The 21,839-nt window shown below is 44.6% G+C and overlaps 1 protein-coding gene across 1 annotated transcript in view; it reads left to right on the forward strand.

Moving 5' to 3' along the window:
- The first annotated feature begins 5,347 nt into the window (after positions 1-5,347).
- Positions 5,348-21,839, forward strand: part of adam19b (ADAM metallopeptidase domain 19b) — a 172,821-nt gene continuing 156,329 nt past the window's right edge. Inside the window, exon 1 of the mRNA XM_043703984.2 lies at positions 5,348-5,897. Within this exon, the coding sequence (XP_043559919.2) occupies positions 5,639-5,897 (259 nt within the window). The 5' untranslated portion in view covers positions 5,348-5,638. The remainder of the gene's footprint in view (positions 5,898-21,839) is intronic.

Raw genomic sequence — 21,839 nt, forward strand, 5'->3', positions numbered from 1 at the left:
CTGAGTCAATGAGTTTGTTGATAGAGTTCCGGTTGGAATGCCATCTTCTCGGTATTCTCGTGCATGTCTCTGTTTGGCTTGTCCTAGGTTGGATGTGTTGTCCCAGTCAAAATGGTGTCCTTCCTCATCCATGTGTAGGAATATTGATGAAGCAGCTGAAGATTTTTGATCCGAGGATACTATGCTGATGAACTCCTGCATTGATGTCCTTGGACTGAGATGATTGACCTTCAACAACGACAATCATCTTCCTTTGTGCCAGGTATGACTCGAATCAATAGAGAGTTTCTCCCTGATTTCCAGTTACTCCAGTTTTGTTCGGGCTCCTTGATGCCACACGGTCAAATGCAGCGTTAATGTCAAGGGTTGTCACTCTCACCTCGCCTCTGGAATTCAGCTCTTTTGTCCATGTTTAGACCAAAGCCGTGATGAGGTCAGGAGCTGAATGGCCCTGGTGGAACCCAAGCCGTGCCTCAATGAGCAGATTATTACAGCGGACATGCCACTCGATAGTGGCATCATTAACCCCTTCCATCATTTTAATGATGATCGAAAATAGACTGATAGTTTGGTAACTGGCCAGGTTAGATTTGTCCTGCTTTTTGTTGACAGGACATGCCTGGGCAATTGGGGATGGGCAATAAGTACTGATTCATCCAGAAAAGCCCACACTTCATGATATATGAGGCACATATCTGATTTTTCTTATATCATAAGAGGCTACACCAGAAATAGTCAATTGGCAGTAAAGGGCTTTAGGACATCTCAAGTCATTGAAGATGCTATTTAATTTCAAGTTATTTCCTTTTCGAGTAAGTGAAATTATGAGTGATGAGAAGGAAATGAAGAAATTTCAGGATGATTGAGACAAGTTGAGTGTGTGGGCATGAGCATGGTAGATGCAGTGTAGTGTGGATTAGTATGAAGTTGTCCAGTTTGGTAGGAAAAGCAGAATGGCAGGGTATTAATGAAGTTATGATTGATTGGCAAAGATTGACGTATAAGGGACAAGGGTGTTCTTGTATACCAGCCATTGAGAGGAAGCAGTTAGGAAGGCAATTAGAATGTTGGCCTTTGTTGCAAAAGGATTTGAGTACAGGAGCAAACAGGCTGTACCGAGACCCTGGTAAGACCAAACCTGGAATGTTGTGTACAATTCTAGTCTCTTTACCTAAAAAAAGACACACATGTCACAGAGTAAGTGCAACAAAGGTTCACCAGACTGATTCCTGGGATGGACTAGGAAAAAGTGAGGACTGCAGATGCTGGAGATCAGAGTCAGGAGTGTGGTGATGGAAAAGCACAGCAGATCAGGCAGCATCTGAGGAGCAGGAGAATAGATGTTTCAAGTATATGTTCACAAGCAGATTTTTTTTTTGTACATGGAAATATATCCATACATCATACCTTTTTCAATAATGCGATACTCAGAAGAATGAAGGAAGATCCTACATAAATCTGTTAAAACTATCACCTCCAATTTATTGCTTTTTAAAAGACATTTGCTTGTCTTAAGATGGCTGCTACCAACCACAGAATGTGCTTTCTACAAATTTTCACTGAACCAAAGCTAACTAATCATTGTCCTTGAATATCACACCCCCTGCACTGTGTAGACATTCTAGTTAAACACATAAGGGAGCTACAAGCAGGAGCATCCATGTTTTGGGCATAAGCCTGATGAAGGGCTTATGCCTGAAACGTCGATTCTCCTACTCCTCAGATGCTGCCTGACCTGCTGTGCTTTTCCAGCACCACACTCTCAACTCTGATTCCTGAGATGGCAGTTTTGAAATATGAGGAGGGATAAAGTCAACTGGATCTGCAATCAGTGGAGCTTAGGAGAATGGGAAAGGATATCATTGACAACATATAATATTACGGAGGCTAAACAGAGTGGATACTGAGATGATGTTTTCACTGGCAAGTAGTTCCAAAATGCAGTCTCAGGATACATGCTATGCCATTTTGGCCTGAAATGAGAAGTTTCTTCACTTAGATGATGGTGAACCTGTGGAATTCTCTAGCATAGAAAGTTTTGGAGGCCAAACACTGAATATGGTTAAGAAAGAAATAGATAGATGTCTAAAGATTAAATGTATCAAGGGTGATAGGAGAGAGCAGGTATAAGATGTTGAGATAAGCGATCAGCTATGAGCTTATTGAATGGCTTAGATGGACAGAATGGCCTGGTACTGCTTCCATTTTCTATGCTTCTAATGGCAACCTCAAGCTGGACACTTCCTGTTCTCCTATGAAGAACAAGAGTCCCTCCTTCCATTTGCTCAGGGGCTTGGGGAACTACTGAAGTTTGCCAACCCCAGTTAGACACACTTTGGGAGGCATTATTGCATCACGTAATCCCTCCGTATCTGCAGGGGTTACGTTCCAAGACCTACTGCGGAAGCCCGAAAATGCAGATAGGAGTGAACCCATTCATTTCAATGGGAAATTTACCTTCCCGGCAGCCCTCTGATCCCTGGTTCCGAAGGTTCCCTACAACATGCTTGGGCCCGGTAAACCGCAGGTAACTGAAACTGCGGAAAACAATTCCGCGGATACAGGGGTCATCCTGTACATTCCATCTTCAACTTCTTTGCCCTCATTCTCTTGGCGTTGGTCATCTGATACACATATCCTCACACTGCATCCCTTCTGCTCCAATTGAAAAGGAAACTAAGTCTTCATGGTGCAACTGAAAGGCCTGTTGTGGTACACTGGCAGTGTCTCTACTAGTAGGTGTAAAGGTCTAAGTTCAAGTCCTGCCTTGAAGCTGTGTCTTATTGTATCTAAACAGGTTGATTAAGTACAGTTTATATGAATAGATAACTCATATTGTTTTTGACTATTAAATCTAATGTTTTTTCACTCTGTATATTTCAACAACTATCAAAGCAAAAAGAAAGAACATGTTAATAAAACTGCTGAGATTTTTCTTCAGAGTTTGCTTGCAGGGTTGTTCAGGAGATTAACCGTATCCAGTGACCATGCTTCAGCAGCCTACACTGGTTAGTGAGAAGGAGTAGATTCCTTGTCTCTACACAGTTCAAGGATACATACAGCACCCAAATGACCTTATAGTTATTAGCTGGCTCAATCAATTGGGGCTGAAACACCAGGAGTGAATAACATACTTAGTGAAGCTCGTTTGGGGTGGCATGGTGGTTTAGTGGTCAGCACTGCTGCCTTATAGCCCAAGGGGCCCTGGTTCAATTCCATCCTTGGGTGACCATCCATGTGGAGGTTGTTGTTCTTCCCTGTTAGGTCTCCTCCAGATGCTCTGGAGTCCATCTTCCGCAGCTACACTGGCACCACCCCCCCACCTTTTCCTCCGCAACATCGATGACTGTATCGGCACTGCCTCGTGCTCCCACGAGGAGGTTGAACAGTTCATCCACTTTATCAACACCTTCCATCCCGACCTCAAATTCACCTGGACCGTCTCAGACTCCTCCCTCCCCTTCCGAGATCTTTCTATCTCGGGCGACCGAATCAACACGGACATCTACTACAAACCGACCGACTCCCACAGCTACCTGGACTACACCTCCTCCCATCCTGCCCACTGTAAAAACGCCATCCCATATTCCCAATTCCTTCGTCTCCGCCGCATCTGCTTGCAGGAGGACCAGTTCCAAATCCGTACAACCCAGATGGCCTCCTTCTTCAAGGACCGCAATTTGCCCCTAGACGTGGTCGACGATGCCCTCCACCGCATCTCTTCCACTTCCCGCTCCTCCGCCCTTGAGCCCCGCCTCTCCAACCACCACCAGGACAGAACCCCACTGATCCTCACCTACCACCACACCAACCGCCATGTACAGCGCATCATCTGCCGTCATTTCCGCCACCTCCAAACGGACCCCACCACCAGGGATATATTTCCCTCCCCTCCCCTATCAGCATTCCATAAAGATCACTCCCTCCGTGACTACCTCGTCAGGTCCACACCCCCCACCCAACCCAACCTCCACTCCCGGCACCTTCCCCTGCAACCGCAAGAAATGTAAAACTTGCGCCCACACCTCCCCCCTTACTTCCCTCCAAGGCCCCAAGGGATACTTCCATAAACGCCACAAATTCACTTGCACCTCCACACACATCATCTATTGCATCCGTTGCACCCGATGTGGCCTCCTCTATATTGGGGAGACAGGCTGCCTACTTGCGGAACGTTTCAGAGAACACCTCTGGGACACCCGGACCAACCAACCCAACCACCCGTGGCTCAACACTTCAACTCCCCCTCCCCCTCCCACATGCAGGTCCTTGGACTCCTCCATCGCCAGACCATAGCGACACGACGGTTGGAGGAAGAGCGCCTCATCTTCCGCCTAGGAACCCTCCAATCACAAGGGATGAACTCAGATTTCTCCAGTTTCCTCATTTCCCCTCCCCCGACCTTGTCTCAGTGAAATCCCTCGAACTCAGCACCGCCTTCCTAATCTGCAATCTTCTTCCTGACCTCTCCGCCTCCACCCCACTCCGGCCTATCACCCTCACCTTGACCTCCCCCCACCTATCACATTTCCAACGTCCCTCCACCAAGTCCCTCCTCCCTACCTTTTATCTTAGCCAGCTGGACACACTTTCCTCATTCCTGAAGAAGGGCTTATGCCCGAAACGTCGATTCTCCTGTTCCTTGGATGCTGCCTGACCTGCTGCGCTTTTCCGGCAACACATTTTCAGCTCTGATCTCCAGCATCTGCAGTCCTCACTTTCTTCCTCCCACAGTCCAAGGATGTACAAGTTAGGTGGAATGGCCAAGCTGAGATATGCAGGCTAAATGGATTAGTTGTAGGAAATGTGGGGTGGGTTGCTTTTCAGAGGGTTGGTGTGGATTTAATGGCCTGCTTGCACACTGCTGGGATCCTATGAAATGAGAGAGAAAGAACAGATGTCTGAGCACATACTCAGTACTTCCTTAGCCCTTTCGAAACTTGAAGATCATTGCAACCCCTCAGTGAGAATGAGGGTCTGTTAGACCAGGAGTACAGCTGTTGTAATTTTGTCCTAACTACTCCGGGGTGTTCAAACTGCCTTCAAACTTATGAGCTGAAAATTTTAGCTTGTGAAGAGGGAGGGGGTGCTGATTCTTCCCCCAGCCCCCAATAATTTTGGTAAGCCTCACATTAGAACATCCGAACTTCGAGGGCAGCGTCTGTGACAATGTTACACTGCAGAGACAGTGACAACTCAGGTTCTGTCCTGGAGTGTGTGGAGGAGAGAGGTTTTGATGCCACACACTTATGGATTGGGGCGTGGAATGAGAGGAGAAAAGCGTCTTTTTTTTTATAAATTTGCAAAACGAGCAGCAGATCACATGTAGAACATTAGAAACGGTTCAGAGTGAGGTTACACAAGGAAACAAAGCTCAACTCTTCCAACCACGTGCAACGAGAGCGGGATCAGTAATGTCTCCTGTTAAAAAAAAAGGGGTGGTCCCAATGTACTATATTTATACAGGACTGAGACAAAAAGTCCAATCACAAGTTGGAAAGGCTGCAAACCGCGGAGAAGAATCTCCCTCAGGCTCCCGAGATGATCTGTGTGGAGCCCAGGGCAATGCTTTTCGATTAGATGGGACACCGGCTCGGCGCTGGAGGGGTGGACATCTTTCAGTCCCGGCTCGTCCCCGATGCTCAGGGAAGGTCTCAGCCCTCGGTCGAACGATTCAAACAGGAGCGAGTCACCGGGGGATACTGTGCTGTGCCTTTGCTTTGTGGCCGGGGGGGGGGGGGGGAAAGAGAGGCATCGCTGCTCAGGGAGCGACTGTCCCGCGGACCCTGACGGTGGAGGGCTGATGGCTCAAAGTCTGGGACCGACCCCCAGCCCCTCAACCCATCTCGCCCAGATCCTGTGCTGCCTGGTGCTGGCCGCCTGTGGGGAAGCAGGAGGTGAGGCGTGTCTCTTACTATATATGGATGTTGGCAACAGTGTGTGTGGAGCCCGGCCGTTAGTGCAGGCATGTTAGAGAGACAGAGACAGAGACAGAGAAAGCTGTTTTGAATCAGGAGTGGGGTGGGGAAGGGATGGCCAAATGTCTGAGACTTCTCCCCACCCCCCTCCTTCAATGTGATTGATATCAAGTCTTTCACTGTACATTCCCCTGTGGGAAGACTGAACACGGAACTCGTTAGTCACAGGCACTGACAGCTTCAGACTGCTGATACCACGAAGGGGCCTCTTAGCTACCTGGTGACCCCACAGCTACTCCAGAGGATGTGCGAGGGGGGCTGGGGAGACAATGTTTTGGGACCAGTGAACTGTACAGACGAGTGCCGAGTGACAGCGCCCCTAACTCCCCAAGTCCGTTAGCAATCACAGCTCAGAATTCACCAGAGGGCTCAGTTGGATGGAAGATCACTGTGAAATCTGGTTTGTGATATTGCTGCACACTGATGTTGCAATCTGATCTGTCTAGGGGATAACTGCCTGTGTGTATTGATGTGCATGTGCACCAGTCTGTCTGTGAAAAGAGTGTGTGTATCTTTACGAACAGGTTTTTGATTGATAGAATCCCTACAGTATGGAAGCAGGTCATTTGGTCCATTGAGTACACACTGACCCTCCGAAGAGCATCCCACCCAAACCCACCCCTAGCCCTGTAACCCTGCGGTTCCCACGGCTAATCCACCTAGCCTGCGGACGCTATGGGCAATTTAGAATGGTCAATCCATCCTAACCTGCACATCTTTACACTGTGGCAGGTAAACAGAGCACCTGGAGGGCACCCACACAGACACTGAGAGAATGTGCAAACTCCACACAGACAGCCACACGAGGCTGGAATCAAACCCAGGTCACTGATGCTGTGAGGCAGCAGTGCTAACCACTGAGCCACTGTGCCAACGTTTTAGCTTCCTTCTTTTTAACCCACAAATGCTTTAATTTGTTTTTGGAATGCAATTATTACACTTAATTGGACAAACACGGAAGAGCCAGTTGTGTAGGTTTATTGAGCAAAATGAAGATAAATATTATTACCTATTTACCACCCCAAAATAACCAAACTAGTATCAACCACCCCCCCCCCCCTGCCACACACACACACACACACACAAATAGATAAGTTTAGAAAGAAGAATTTATATATCAGACAGGAAGAATAGGCTATACAGTTTTTGTATAAATCATAGAATCTTTGAGATGTTCGATTTTTTGGGATCCCATACATTAAAGCTGGATTTAAGAAAAAGAAGACTCATTCTCAGACTATGATTAAAATGGTAAGCTCAACAAGATGAGCCACCTTCTCAAAACTTTGCAGTCCTTATGGTAAAAATGCTACTGCGTTGTTATTTGTTGGATTGAAGCAACAATGATAAAGGAGTGGTGTTTAAGTGTGGCTTGAAGGGGAATATAGAGGTTGTGGTAATCTCTTATCCTTTTAGATGGTGTTTGTTGCGAATTTATAAAGTTTCCTATCAAGATGTCTTAGTAAGTTATTACAGTCTATACAACGGACAGTACATGCTGCTACTGTTGTGCACTTGGTGGTGATGGAAGTAGATGGTTGAGATGGTTTTAAAGTTCTCAAATGCTGTAGTTGCCTCTGTACCCATCTAGGCAAGTGGGGAAAAGTCGGATGCTGCCTGACCTGCTGTGCTTTTCCAGCACCACACTCTTGACTCTGATCTCCAGCACCTTCAGTCCTCACTTTCTCCAATTTGGGGAATATTCCATCGTACTTCTGACTTCTGCTTTATAAGTGAGGAAATGTCTATGCGGATTCATGAGATGAGTCATTCATTTCAAAATGTCCTACCAATATGCTCAAGCATTTATGGGTCATAAATTTGAGATTTTCATTAAAAGTGACTCCTAAAATTTTGCGGCAATCACGATGCCATTGAATGCCATTCCTAGATTTTCTGTTGTTGACAATAATCATTATCTGGCACTTATAGACAAATGTTACTTGTCATTGTATTGCTGAATGCATATATGATTTAGTGCCCTTATCCAAGTTAGGGATGCTGGCACTTTGGACTGAATCATCTTTTTGTATTGAATACCCATTGTCAATATAAAAATTCCTCCATTCTAGGACAGATCTGGCAGAGAGTAAAGTCAGTATCAGGGTTGATTTTATTTCATGGTAGAGAGAGAGAGAGAGAGAGAGAGCTGCTCGTCAAACACCCTATCACCAATCTCCAGACTTTTAAAGAAATACACATTTGGGTGGAATGTTTTGGTGTAAATCAGCAAAAGAAAAGGATTGGAGAAAAATAGTTTAAGAATTGTTTAAAAGGAGATGAAGAATCCAGTCAAAACAACTGAGCAAATATTGAGAAAAACATCTTCTTGGAATGGTATGAATTTGTCATTGTTATTGTGTTTTTTAAGAAAATTATAAATCAGGAGACAAAAGTGACAATTCATTTGTTTTTGCTTAGTTGTAAAATACTTCACTTATGGGACTACTTTGCAAGACCAATGGGTCAATTCTACGACTGTGCCAAGACAAGAGGGGGCACTGCAGTGCCATCAGTATGAAGTTAGTTTTGAACGTGGTACCTTATTGGGTCACATTCTGCAGTTGACTCATTGAGTACCTATGTCTACCCATCTTGCTCTGCATCACATTGCACATGCATGGTATCATAAAGTACTTTGCAAACACTGTCATAGATCCTGTTTAAATTGTGAGATGCTAGATTGAATGGGTGATAGTAACTCACGTTCGCAACAGCTCATTTTCCATACTCCCCTTCCCCCCATCCTCTTCTTGCCTTTCGTACTGAAATGACCTCAACGTCAGCTTCCAGTTGGTAATGTATTCAAGTAATTGTCTAAATGGAGCTTATCAGAGGTTTGCTAAATGGATGCATTCATAAATCTTTACCCTTCAGACTCTGCAAGGGCCAGCATGTGGATCAGAATGAAGGATTGAGTAGCAATTATGTGCAGTTTTTATAACAAGAAAATGTGCCTACACTGTTCCTTCATTAATTTTTTTAACAGTTAGTTCAAATCAAGCCTCCTCATTATATTGTCTTTTCCCCTGGAGATGGCACTTTGAAGCCCAATAGTCAACTCAAATAGTGGTCAAAGATTAAAACTAGTATTAATTTAAAAAAAAATACAAGTATGCATGTAGCTCATACCCATGTCCACGACAGACAGAAATTTAACTCTGTACTGCGGTGTGGAAGTATTCACTGTTATGATTACTGAGCATTTAAATGCTCCATCCGTAAGTGTGGCCTTAACATTCAGAAATAATACCCATTATGAAGGATTGAACAAATAACTTTGGTAGTACATTACTTAAACATCACTAAAAAATGCACAAAGTCCAAGCTCCTGGCCCTGCATTAATCAGGACTGGAATGCAAGAAACCAATTTTAGAATACATAGCAAGAGATACCTAGCAGAGAGGTGCAACCAGAGCTGTTAATTGTAAATCTTAGCTGTTAAAATTAGGCCAGGCAGACTGACTCTGATTGTTCAGTGTATTGCCATTGGGAATGAAACAGAGATTGCTGTCTCCATAACCTTTCTGTAATGACATGGAGAAAATGTAAATTGAATTAGTTTTTAGCCTTTCTCTTCTGTCTGTAACAGAAGTTGTGTTTTTTTTTTCAATTTTTTTTTCCCTTTCAAAATAAGCTGTGCTGTCATTCCAGAGTCACCGTTTCTGAAGTCAAAATTATAACAATAATAGTCTTTGAGGTGAAAATAAGATGATGGTTTATTTAAGCATTCAATGCAGAGGATAATTCAAAACAAATGCATACACAGGCATACAAGGAAGAAAACAAGAAAAGAAGTTAAAGAAACTAGAATTATAAATAATTTTAAAAAGTGAGCCTTAATTCACATGAATTAAAGCCAATTGAATGTTCCTACATTTGAATGTTCTGGCAGAATTCCTTTTCGTAGGAACTCAGATACTAGTGAATGGGATTACTGGTATAACTTTGCAAGTTATACAGGATTTTTCCTAGAAATTAAGGTTTCAAGAGAGGTCAAGACTAGCAGAATGAGTCTGAATTTCCTTGTGAAAAGCAGGCCAAGGAAAGAATTAAAAGCTATTCAAAATTAAAAGATTCACTCACATGATTAGTATTTCCCTGGCTGAGTCTGTTCACTTGATAAAGTGGCCCCAATGTATCTTTGAAATCTTTATTGTGTATTTTTGGACATAGTAGGGGACATTAGCCCCAACTCAGGCATAATGAGTTTCAATAGTATTCTTTCAAACCAAATATGGCTGGGGTGGGGAGCTGCAACATTTGTAGCTCTTTTATGTGTTTAACTAGAATGTCTATACACTGCAGGGGCTGTGACTTTCAAGGACAGTGATTAGTTAGCTTTGGTTCAGTGGAAATTTGTAGAGAGCACATTCTGTGGTTGGTAGCAGCCATTTTAAGACAAGCAAATGTCTTTTAAAAAGCAGTAAATTGGAGATGATAGTTTTAATAAAACCATGTAAGATCTCCCTTCATCCTTTCTGAGTATGGCATTATTATAAAAGGCATGATGTATGGATATATTTCCATGTACAAAAAAACAAGATTCCGTGTGTGAATTTATTTACCTGAAACATCGACTCTATTGCTGCCCCATCTGCTGTGCTTTTTCCAGTGCCACGCTTTTCGACTCTGTCACTTCTAGTATGCAAATATTAAGCACACTTACTGATAATCTTAAATTGGTGTCTACTTAAATTCTTAGCACAGTCAGGAGAATTTAAGAATTTAAGACGTTTTTAAGCATAGTTGGCACATTGTTGACAAAAGAGCATGTTTTATAAAGTTGTTGGGATGTACGGCTTAGATTCCTGGAACCATGTTAACACTGATACTCAATTGAAGCCAGCATTCTTGAAGAGCTACTTTGCACTAAGTACCCAAATTCAATTCTCTACTGACAGGGCCCTGCCATCAATTGCTTTGCTTCCAGCTCAAATGAGTAACACACATTGAGTTTCAATGCTGTGACTCTTTTCCCAAGAAATGAAAATCCAATTTATTACCTGCTAGAAATTCTAAAGCTTTATGAAAGGGCTATATAGGTTTGACACCAGCAACAGCTTGTGTTTATCAAGAATCTTTTAGAATAATGAAATAGTGTGAGGAAATTCACAGAAACATTACAAAACGAAGTATTGAGCCATGTTGTGAGATATTAGGTCAGATGACTAAAAGCTTAATCCAAGTGGAACATGTTAAGAATTGCCTAAAAGGATGAAAGTGGAGCAGAGATGGATGGAGAAGATTTCAGAGCTCAGAATCCAGGCCAACAATAGTGGAACAATTATATTGGGGATACACAGGAAGAAAGACTAGAGTGTAAGAGGAGTGCAGAATACTTGGATATCTCGGAGAGGCTTGACTCTGGGGGAAATTACTGAGGGAAGGACTGTGGAGGGATTTGATAACAGGGATGAGAATTTTACAATCAAGACATTGCTTGACCATGAGCTGTTGTAGATCACTGAGCACGTGTGTGACAGGTGAGCAGGGCTTGTAGACAGTTAAGACAAGGGCACTGTTCTGGATCACCTCAAGTGTACAGACGGTGGAATGTGGAGCCCCAATTAGGACTGCACTGGAATAGTCTAGTTTGGCGGTAACAATAAACTGAGCTGAGTTGGGACAAAGTTACAGAGATGGAATTAAGTGGCCCTGGTAGTGGCGCAACTGGTGAATGGTGGAAGGATTTTTTAACCCTCCCCCTGCACACTAGTACCCTTTATTGATGTAAAACCATTGGCCCCATGATAACTCCCCACCTTGCCTAAGTGGCTATTTAGTATGTGTTAGCTGACCTAGTATCAGCAGATTTTCAACTCTGAAGAAAATCACAACTGAGACTCAACTTGTCCTCATGGGTTATTCACCTTTGAGCTACTGGATCACCGGATTATGACCGAGAAGCCTGGAGAATGTTGCTTTCCTTCTATTTTATCCAAAGCAACAGATGCCAATTGTTCAAGTCTGGGAGTACCTGGTTTAAAATGAATTAGAACAGAATAAGAATTACACCTGAGGATTTTTAGAATTTAGACAAAAAGAAGTTACTAAGTGTGATCTAGGTTAATGCTATCTGGAGGGCAGCCCTAGAGATCGATACTGGTGAAAAGTTGCATAAAAATTAATTGGATTGCATTTGCATTAATGACACTCAAGTATAATGTCCCTAATGCAAAGTTGAGGCATCCCGTTTCAATTAAAGGTTAATAAATCTGTGTGAAATGAAGACCTAGTACCATTAGGGATATCAATGAATCTTGCCTGAGTGTGTGTGTTTGCGCTGTCACAGAGTCAAATGATTGTCATTGTTTCCCAACCCTTTGTAGGTTAGATTTAATAGGAATTAATAGAGGTCAAATAAATGGTTTTTCATTCCATAGACATATATTTAGTTATCTGCCTAGATAAACCTGATGACGAAAGTTATCAACCCTCCCCAATAATGAACCCTGCTTCTCCTCACATACCCTTGCCACCTGAAACAATAAGAAACAAAGAATTGTATTTTGTATTGTGCATTTCAGTGTTCCAGTGTGCTTTACATCTGGTGAAGTGTATTCTCCCCTGTAACAGGAAATGCAGCAAGATTCCAAGAACGAGAATTACTGGAAAATCTGATTGTTTCGAATCAAAACACAATACTGGGCACATGCATTGCATTGGTAAGGTCCCTGCCTCTGTGCTAGGTGATCTAAGTCCCACCTACTCCTACTCATCAGGCAAGATGGCGGCAGAGAAAGCTGTGCCAGCTGGAGCTCCTCTGCTCCTTATTTTTTTCTTTTTCTCTCTTTTTTTCCCTTTCTGTGTTTTTTAAAATCAGCTAATGACTTGGACTTAGCTGGAGGGAAGTGGAGGTGCTGGTGAGCCCCAGAGGCGAATCCCGGAGCAGAGGCCGGCAAGGGGGAGAGAGTCCGGAGCAGAGGCTGGTGTGGGGAAGAGAGTCCTGGAGCAGAGGCCAGTGTGGGGAAGAGAGTCCTGGATCAGAGGCAGGTGTGGGGAAGAGAGTCCTGGAGCAGAGGCCAGTGTGGGGAAGAGAGTCCTGGATCAGAGGCAGGTGTGGGGAAGAGTCCTGGAGCAGAGGCAGGTGTGGGGAAGAGAGTCCCGGAGCAGAGGCAGGCGTGGGGAAGAGAGTCCCGGAGCAGAGGCCGGTGTGGGGAAGAGAGTCCCAGAGCGGAGACCGGTGTGGGGAAGAGAGTCCCGGAGCAGAGGCTGGTGTGGGGAAGAGAGTCCCGGAACAGAGGCTGGCATAGGGAAGAGAGTCCCGGAGCGGAGGCTGGTGTGGGGAAGCAAGTCATGGAGCAGAGGCTGGTGTGGGGAAGAGAGTCCCGGAGTGGAGGCCAATGTTGGAAAGTGAGTCTTGGAGCGGAGGCCGGTGTGGGGAAGCAAGTCACGGAGCAGAGGCTGGTGTGGGTAGGTAAGGCCCAGAGTACAGGGGAGTTTGGGGAAGCGAGTCCTGGAGCAGAGGCCGGTGTGGGAAAGTAAATCCGGAGCGAAGGCCGGTGTGAGGGAGCAAGTCACGGAGCAGAGGCTGGTGTGGGGAAGTGGTCCCAGAGTGCAGGGGGGTTTGGGAAAGCAGTCACAGAGCAGAGGCTGGAGTGGGGAGCCGAGTCCCGGAGCGAAGGCTGGAGCAGACAGTGAGTCCTGGAGCGGAGGCTGGTATGGGGAAGCGAGCCCTGGAGCAGAGGGGCGTTTGGGGAAGCAGTCATGGAGCAGAGACCGATGCAGGGAAGAGAGTCTTAGAGCAGAGGCCGGTGTGGGGAAGAGAGTCCCAGAGCGGAGGCCGGTGTGGGGAAGAGAGTCCCAGAGCGGAGGCCGGTGTGGGGAAGAGAGTCCCAGAGCGGAGGCCGGTGTGGGGAAGAGAGTCCCAGAGCGGAGGCCGGTGTGGGGAAGAGAGTCCCAGAGCGGAGGCCGGTGTGGGGAAGAGAGTCCCAGAGCGGAGGCCGGTGTGGGGAAGAGAGTCCCAGAGCGGAGGCCGGTGTGGGGAAGAGAGTCCCAGAGCGGAGGCCGGTGTGGGGAAGAGAGTCCCAGAGCGGAGGCCGGTGTGGGGAAGAGAGTCCCAGAGCGGAGGCCGGTGTGGGGAAGAGAGTCCCAGAGCGGAGGCCGGTGTGGGGAAGAGAGTCCCAGAGCGGAGGCCGGTGTGGGGAAGAGAGTCCCAGAGCGGAGGCCGGTGTGGGGAAGAGAGTGCCAGAAAAAAGATACTTTGGAGCAGATGAGAGCCGGTGCAGAGTGGACTGGAGGCTTGGAGCAGAGTGGGAATGGTTGTTGGACTAGGGTCTGGCTTGAGCAGTCAGAACACGTGTGGAAGCCCCTGTGCTGAGTTACTGCAATGCAATGTTCATCTGTAATCTGTCCATCTGACTGTAATGTCTATCCTATTAAGTATGTCTTATTTCTAACTTAAACTACCAATCAAAGTAAAGTAATGCAACTACCTTTTTTATTCCTTTTTTTTGTATCTAAGATTTCTATCTAGGTACTTATACCTCACATGGCACTAGAAGAGGCGACATTGTCAAAATCTTCACTGTACTCCTATACTTCTGTACTTGAGTGCACATGACAATAAAGGATATTCTCTAGAGGTGTGTAATAATATGTCTGAATAAGATGATTTTAGGTTAAGGAGATAACATAAAATACTGACTAGATGTTGGGTCAATGAGTCTGTTTCTGTGCTGGCAAATATCTTGAAATACAATGCTGCACTTATGTACTTCCTGGATTGCTGCAATCATGGAACCTCCATAATGGAACACTCTCAGCTCGCATCAACCTTACTGTGAATTTGAAAAAAAGCCACGTCACATGTCAGAACATTTATGTCTGTACTTAAAGGTGGGCCTGAGTCTGAACCAGGTATCTCCAGAACCCAGAAACCAGAACCGTTCTGTGGAAGGGTCACTGCACCCAAAATATTAACTCTGATTTTCTTTGAAAGATGTTGAGTTTTTCCAGCATACCTGTTTTTGTTTCTGATTCCTAGCAACATGATTGGTAATTCCCTGGCTGAGTCAGTTCGCTTGATAAAGTGGCTTCAATGTATCTCAGTAAAAGAAAATTGTGTGTTTTTGGACATAATAGGGGACATTAGTCCCATCTCAGGCATAATGAGTTTCAATGGTATTCTTTCAGTTTTTATTTCCAGAACCCAGTTGTTTCTTAATCCATTTTAGATAGAATATGCAGAGTGATTCCTCTAAGCAGAACAAACCACATATAGTTCAGTGGTAAGGAAGTTTGTCGTTGATGTAATTTAAGGTCAAAAGTGTTTGCAACAAAAGATTCATACTACAGGCATCATGGTTGCTGTGACACACATAGACATGCATGAATGCATACATACGCGCATACACACACGCGCACGCACACACACACAAATGAAACAGTTTAATTTTAATGTTCAAGCGAATTCTACTTTGGGCAACGACCTGCCCCAGATGTTTGAATGTGGTCTATCCCATTTTGAACAGTCATAATTGATTAAGTCACAGTATTATCTTACAGCTGCAGATAATATTACACCCTAAGCATGAGAAGATCAGTGCATATTCGTGGGAGATATTTTCCTTGGAATCTTGGTTGAGACTAAGCTGCGGCTTAGCTCTGTCGTGGAATCCCAGTTCTGCATTAAGTTGCAGCTTGATATTCTTTTAAATCTGTAAAAGAGCCCTGATTTTAATGTACTCAGAATATACTCTGTGTTGGGAATTTCACTGTCCACCACCAAGAATGGCTCAGCAGTGCAAATCTTGAGCAAGCTGATTGAGTCCTAAAGGCCACAGCTTCTAGACTGGGACTCCGGAAGGTGGTGAGGGCGATAACAAGACACCCATCATAAATGATCTGCCAGCTGCAGAACGTAATGATAACTTCAGGTTTTATCTCAGGACTGTGACTTGAAAGAAGTTCTGGGATTTACATAATAATCAGTCGAAACTTGCATCCATATTCTGAGTGATTAAAGACTTTATAGCAATCTAGGTTTGTTCAAAACATTGCATCAGTTGTATGACTCTTCGATCTTTTACTATAAATTCTGTGCCCTATGATCCTGCCTGATGAAAGAGCAGCGCTCTGAAAGCTAGTGCTTCCAAATAAACCTGTTGGACTATAACCTGTCATATAACTTTATGACAATATCAGTAAGAGTGACCATCTCACAGTGCTTGTGGAGATAAAGTCCCATCTTCACACCGAGAATATCCTTCATTGTGTTTTGTGGCACCATCATCATACTAAATGAGACTAACTTTGAATAGCTCAAGCAGCTCAAGTCTTGGAATCTATGAGATGTTGTGGGCCATCAGCAGCAGCTGAATCAGACTCCAATACAATCTGCAACCTCATGGTCTGGCACATTCCCCACTCTACCATTACCATCAAGCCAGGAGATCAACCCTGGTTCAATGCAGGAGGGAATGTTAGGAGAAGCGCCAGACATATCGAAAAATGAGCCACTCTGCCAAAGCTATAAAACAGAACTACTCTTGCACCAAATAGCATACGCAGCAAGTATAAATAGAGCTAAGTGACATGACCACAAAACGACATGACCACAAAACAACATGACCCTCTCTCACCCTTCGACCGGGACAACACATTCTTTCTAGGACAAACCATGCAGAGACACACACGAGAATTCCTAGAAGCATGGCATTCCAACCTGAACTCTGTCAACAAACACATCGAGTTAGACACCATCTACCACCCCTTGAGCAAAAGAACAGGAAATGACATCACCACAGGAAATGATGTCACCACAGGAAATAACATCAACACCCCAAAGAAACCCAAACATATAAATAGAAAGCAGGAATTATCAACAGTGCTTCGCCCGGAGGCCCACTGAAGATGTTGCCTACTAGGGTGATGAACGTCTGGAAATGAACTTTCAGTGAGCAAACCTACATCCAGAACCTTAACTTGAGCTACAAATCTTCTCAAACCTTGCTAAGAGCTAAATGATCCCACAAGCAATGGATCAGATTTAAGCTCTGCAGTCCTGCCCCATCCAATGTGAATAGTGGTGGATAATTAAATAACTCACTGGAGGAAGAAGCTCCACAAATATCCTCATCCTTAACAATGGGAGAGCCCAAAGCATCACTGAGAAAGATAAGGCTGAGGCATTTGTAACAATCTTCAACTAGAAGTGCCAAGTGGATGACCCATCTCAGCCTATTCAGGAGGTCCCCAGCATTACAGATACCAGTTTTCAGGGAATCCAATTCACTCTACGTGATATCAATGGTAGGAGGCAGTGGCAACAGTCCCTGACAACAATCCAGTAACAGTAATAAAAACTTGTGCTCCAGAACATGCCACTCCCCTGGCCAAGCTGTTCCAATGTAGATATAACACTAGCATCTACCCAACAATGTGGAACATTGGCCATGTATGTCCTTTGCTCACAAAGTAGGACAAATCGATCACTGCCTTATCAATCCACTAGGAGAAAGTGCTCCTCAGATGTTGTCTGACCTGCTGTGTTTTTCTAGCACCACACTCTCGACTCTTATCAATCCACTGCTAATCATCAGGAAAATGATGGAAGGATCAAATTCAAGCATTACTTGCTTAAAACCTGCTCACCAATGGTCAGTTTGGGTTTCACCAGGGCCAGTCAGCTCCTGACCTCATTACAGCCTTGGTTCCAACATGAGCGGACTTCCAAAAATGAGGGAAAACTGACTGTCCCTGACTTCAAGGCTGCATTTGACTGAATGTGGCATCAATGAGCCAGGGCAAAACTGGAATCGGGGAAAATTTCTTTGGTTGGAGTCATACCTGGCACATTGGAAGATGGTGTGATTGCTGGAGGTCCATCATCTGTTTTCTCTGGGATATCTCTGCAGGGTAGTGTCCATTGGCCCAACCATCTTCAGCTGCTTCATCAATGACTTTCCCTCCAACTTTGGTCAGAAGTGGGAATGTTCACTGATGATCACACAATGGAAAATCATTTGTGAAGCCTAGTCCATCTATAAAATCTGGAAGATATCCAGGTTTGGGCTGACAAGTTGCAAGTTACATTCACGCTACACAAGTGCCAGACAATGACCAACTGCTACCAAAGAATCTAACTGTGGCCTCTTGACATTCAATGGTATTACCATCATTGAACCCCACACTATCAACATTCCTGGGGGCTACCTCATGAAACTAAACTGAACAAGCAATGTGAGTACTGCAGCTACAGGCGCAGGTCAGCAGTTAGGAATCCATCAATGAGTAAGTCACTTTCTGATCACCATTCCCTCTAATTTTCCTACCAGCTATGCAACCATGATTGGTCTTCTGAAACTGGAAGACAATGCCACAGTCAGCACTGCCGCTGAGTTTAAAGGAATGGTAATACAAACAGCAGTTGCTGAAAGAGCTCAGCAGGTTTGGCAGCATCTGTGAAGTGAAATTAGAGTTAACGTTTCGGGTCCGGTGACCCTTCCTCACCACCTCTGTTTTTTAATTGCTGCACCTCAGGTGGCTGTGTCTACAGATATCTAGGCCCCAAGCTCAGGAATACTGCCTCCTCACCCCATTCCCCCATCCACTCTATACTTCTCCACCTTTAGGGTGGTGCGGTTGCTCAGTGGTTAGCTCTGCAGCCTCACAGTGCCAGGGACCCAGGTTTGATTCCAGCCTTGGGAAACTGTGTGTGTGGAGTTTGCACATTCTTATAAATGTGCAAAAGATTCTTGAACCCACATATGCCCCTGTCAACCTCTATTCCTTGGTTCTCGCCTACGTGTGCCCACGTTCCCTGACGGTTGTTAAGTGGAGGGTGTACCTGCACTCCTTATCAATTAAAGGCAGGGTTAAGAAACAGGAATAGGAGTAGACTCTTCAGCCCCTTGGGACTGCTCTGCTATTCAGTAGGATCATGGTTGATCTGAAACGTGAACCAATAATCCCATGTCTGGAATCTGGATGGCATCAAAGTGTTAACCTCACCTCTCGGGAAAGGCACCTGTTTGGTTGTTTAACTAGACATATGGAAGTAGAAAAAGCCCATAAGCAGACTTGGGAAGCACTGAGAGAGCCCCCCCCCCCCCCCCCCCCCCCGCCTTTAGTTGATAAGTTGATATGGAAGAAGTTAGAGGACTGGCATTGAACAGTCCTAATCCTAGGCTGGGTCAAAGTGGCCATCAGCAGGTCCAATACAAAAAAGAATCGGCAGATACTGGCATCCAAGGTAGACAAGTAGGAGGCTGGAAGAACTCAGCAGGCCAGGCAGCATCAGGAGGTGGAGAAATCAACATTTCGGGTGTAACCCTTCTTCAGGACTCGGCTTGCTGTGTTCTTCCAGCTTTCTGCTTGTCTACATTGGCAGGTTCAGGCAGAGGATAGTCGAGAGGATTGTGACACCCTTTTCAACTGCTCCTTTTCTGCAGTGACATCGGTGCTCAGGTGTCCATTGAGAGGGAGCTCATGTTGTACACTGGCATGGTAGAGGCCTTTAGAGACAGGTAGGCACTGGGGGAGCTGAGACAATGTTGTTTTGATAACTTTCCATTGCAGTTCTCTAAATTTCCATTGGCCATTTGATTTTTGCTTTTGCTGCAGAGCCCCACTATGCAAAGTGTTATTTTAAGAGAGGAAGCTAGCCCTGCATGGTCGTGTGCAAAAGGGAGTAGGTAGTGTCCCGACCTCTGGAACTGTGTTCAAGTCCCACCTGCCTCAGAGATTTCACAATAACCAGAGTACTCTACCACAGAAAGTGTTGAAGGTTTTCTTAAATGAGCAGACTGATTTAAATGAGTTTTATTTCATCATCCAGAAAATGAAATCCTTTCCAGTCAGAATGGCTCAGGCTAGAAATTGAATTGCTAATGATTGGCAACAATTATTAACTAATTAGTTAATTAATTAATCCTTGTCCGCTCTCTTATTGCTGGGCATGTAATGCCTCTGCAGGAACAACACACTGGGGAATAAAATAACAATGAATTAAATTTTCATCTGCTCTTCTGTACTGTAGCTTTGCTTTCTTTGTGACTCATCCCGTCCTGCATTTAAGAGAGGAAATGACAGTTTCGTTTTTCCAAGAATTACATCTCTATGACTTCATGACTGATCTTTATCTGTTATCAAGCTACTTCTAACAAGACAAAACTGTTTATTCGACATGATAGTGTCAGATAAGTAATGCCATTGGTTCCATTTTGGCTCAACTGCTCAGAATGGCTTTGTCTGCCACCCCTCTTGTTTGCTTCTTAAATGATTTGTCTTTGTTTCTCTTTACTCTTATTCAAGTTAATTCTTAAATATTTGAACATCATCTCCCGGATATGTGCATTACCTTATTTTTCCTTTGCATGTCTGTATTAAATGTCATCTCCATTGTTCTGTCTGCTGAAATAGAAACATAGGGATTGCTGAAGAAATAAAAAGACCCAAATTCACCTTCTTTATCCTTCTAGTGTTCGGGCAAGCATGTACTGATAAAGTAATAACGGACTTATTGGCTAATCACAGCAGACAATCTCTTCAATTAGATATAGACATGAACAAATAACAAAGAAACAAAGAACAAAGAGCAGTACTGCACAGGAACAGGCCCTTCGGCCCTCCAAGACTGCGCCAACATATGATACCTTTCTATAGTAGAAACCTTTTGCCTCAATGTGGCCCATATCCCTCTATTTTCTGCCTATTCATGTATCTGTCAAGTAGCCTCTTAAACATTGCTATTGTGTCTTCATCCACCACCTCTTTTGGCAGCATCTTCCAGGCGCTTACTGCTCTCGGTGTAAAAAACTTGCCTCTCACATCGCCTTTAAACTTTCCCCCTTTAACCTTAAACCTATATCCCTTTGTACTTGACATATCTACCTGGGAGTAAAAGGTATGGCGCTGGAAAAGCACTTTCAGGCAGCATCAGAGGAACAGGAGAGTTGGTGTTTTGAGCACAAGCTCCTGATGAAGGGCTTATGCTCGAAGTATTGACTCTCCTGCTCCTCAGATGCTGCCTGACCTGCTGTGCTTTTCCAGCACCATACTTTTTACTCTGATCTCCAACATCTGCAGTCCTCATTTTCACCATATGTACTCGGAAGAAAGATTCCGACTATCCATTCTGTCCATGACTCTCAAAATTTTGTAAACTTCTATCAGGTCACCCCTAAGTCTTTGATATTCAAGTGAGAACAAACCAAGTTTATTAATCTGTCCTCATGGAGCATACCCCTCCAAACCAGGCAACATCCTGGACATTTACCAAAGACTCCACCAAGACTCCACATCCTTCTGGTAATGTGGTGACTAGAGTTGAATGCAATGTTCCAAATGTGGCCTAACTAAAGTTCTATACAGCTAAAACATGACTTGCCAACTTTTACGCTCTGCCCCGACTGATGAAGACAATCAGAGTCGAGAGTGTGGTGCTGGAAATGCGCAGCCGGTCAGACAGCATCTGAGGAGCAGGAGAATCAATGTTTCTGGCAAGAGCCCTTCATCAGGAATGATGTCTTCATCATCCTGATGAAGATTGATGTCTTCATCATCCTGATGAAGATAATCATGCCATGCATCCTCTTGACCTTCTTGAGGAAAAGAAATCCCCAATGCTGGAGAACGTTTTGGGAGTCATAAGTCCAAATTCAACCCTTTTTCCTCCCAGTCCTGTTGCATTTTATGAAGGGGTCCATAATTTTAAAAATCAAAGAACTGTGGATGCTGGAAATCAGAAACGTAAACAGAAATTGCTGGGAGAACTCAGCAGGTCCGTAGAGAGAAAGCAGAGTTAGTGTTTCGGGTCCATTGACCCAGAACTGTCACTGCAGGCTGTGAGCTCTAGTTCTACAGTTCTGGACAAAATAACATGGATTGTCAATACGGACATTATCCAGTCCCTG

The sequence above is a fragment of the Chiloscyllium plagiosum genome, unplaced genomic scaffold (assembly GCF_037043375.1).
Source record: "Chiloscyllium plagiosum isolate Xiang-an unplaced genomic scaffold, Cpla_swu_hap1 HiC_scaffold_16, whole genome shotgun sequence".
NCBI classification, from domain to species: Eukaryota; Metazoa; Chordata; class Chondrichthyes; order Orectolobiformes; family Hemiscylliidae; genus Chiloscyllium; species Chiloscyllium plagiosum.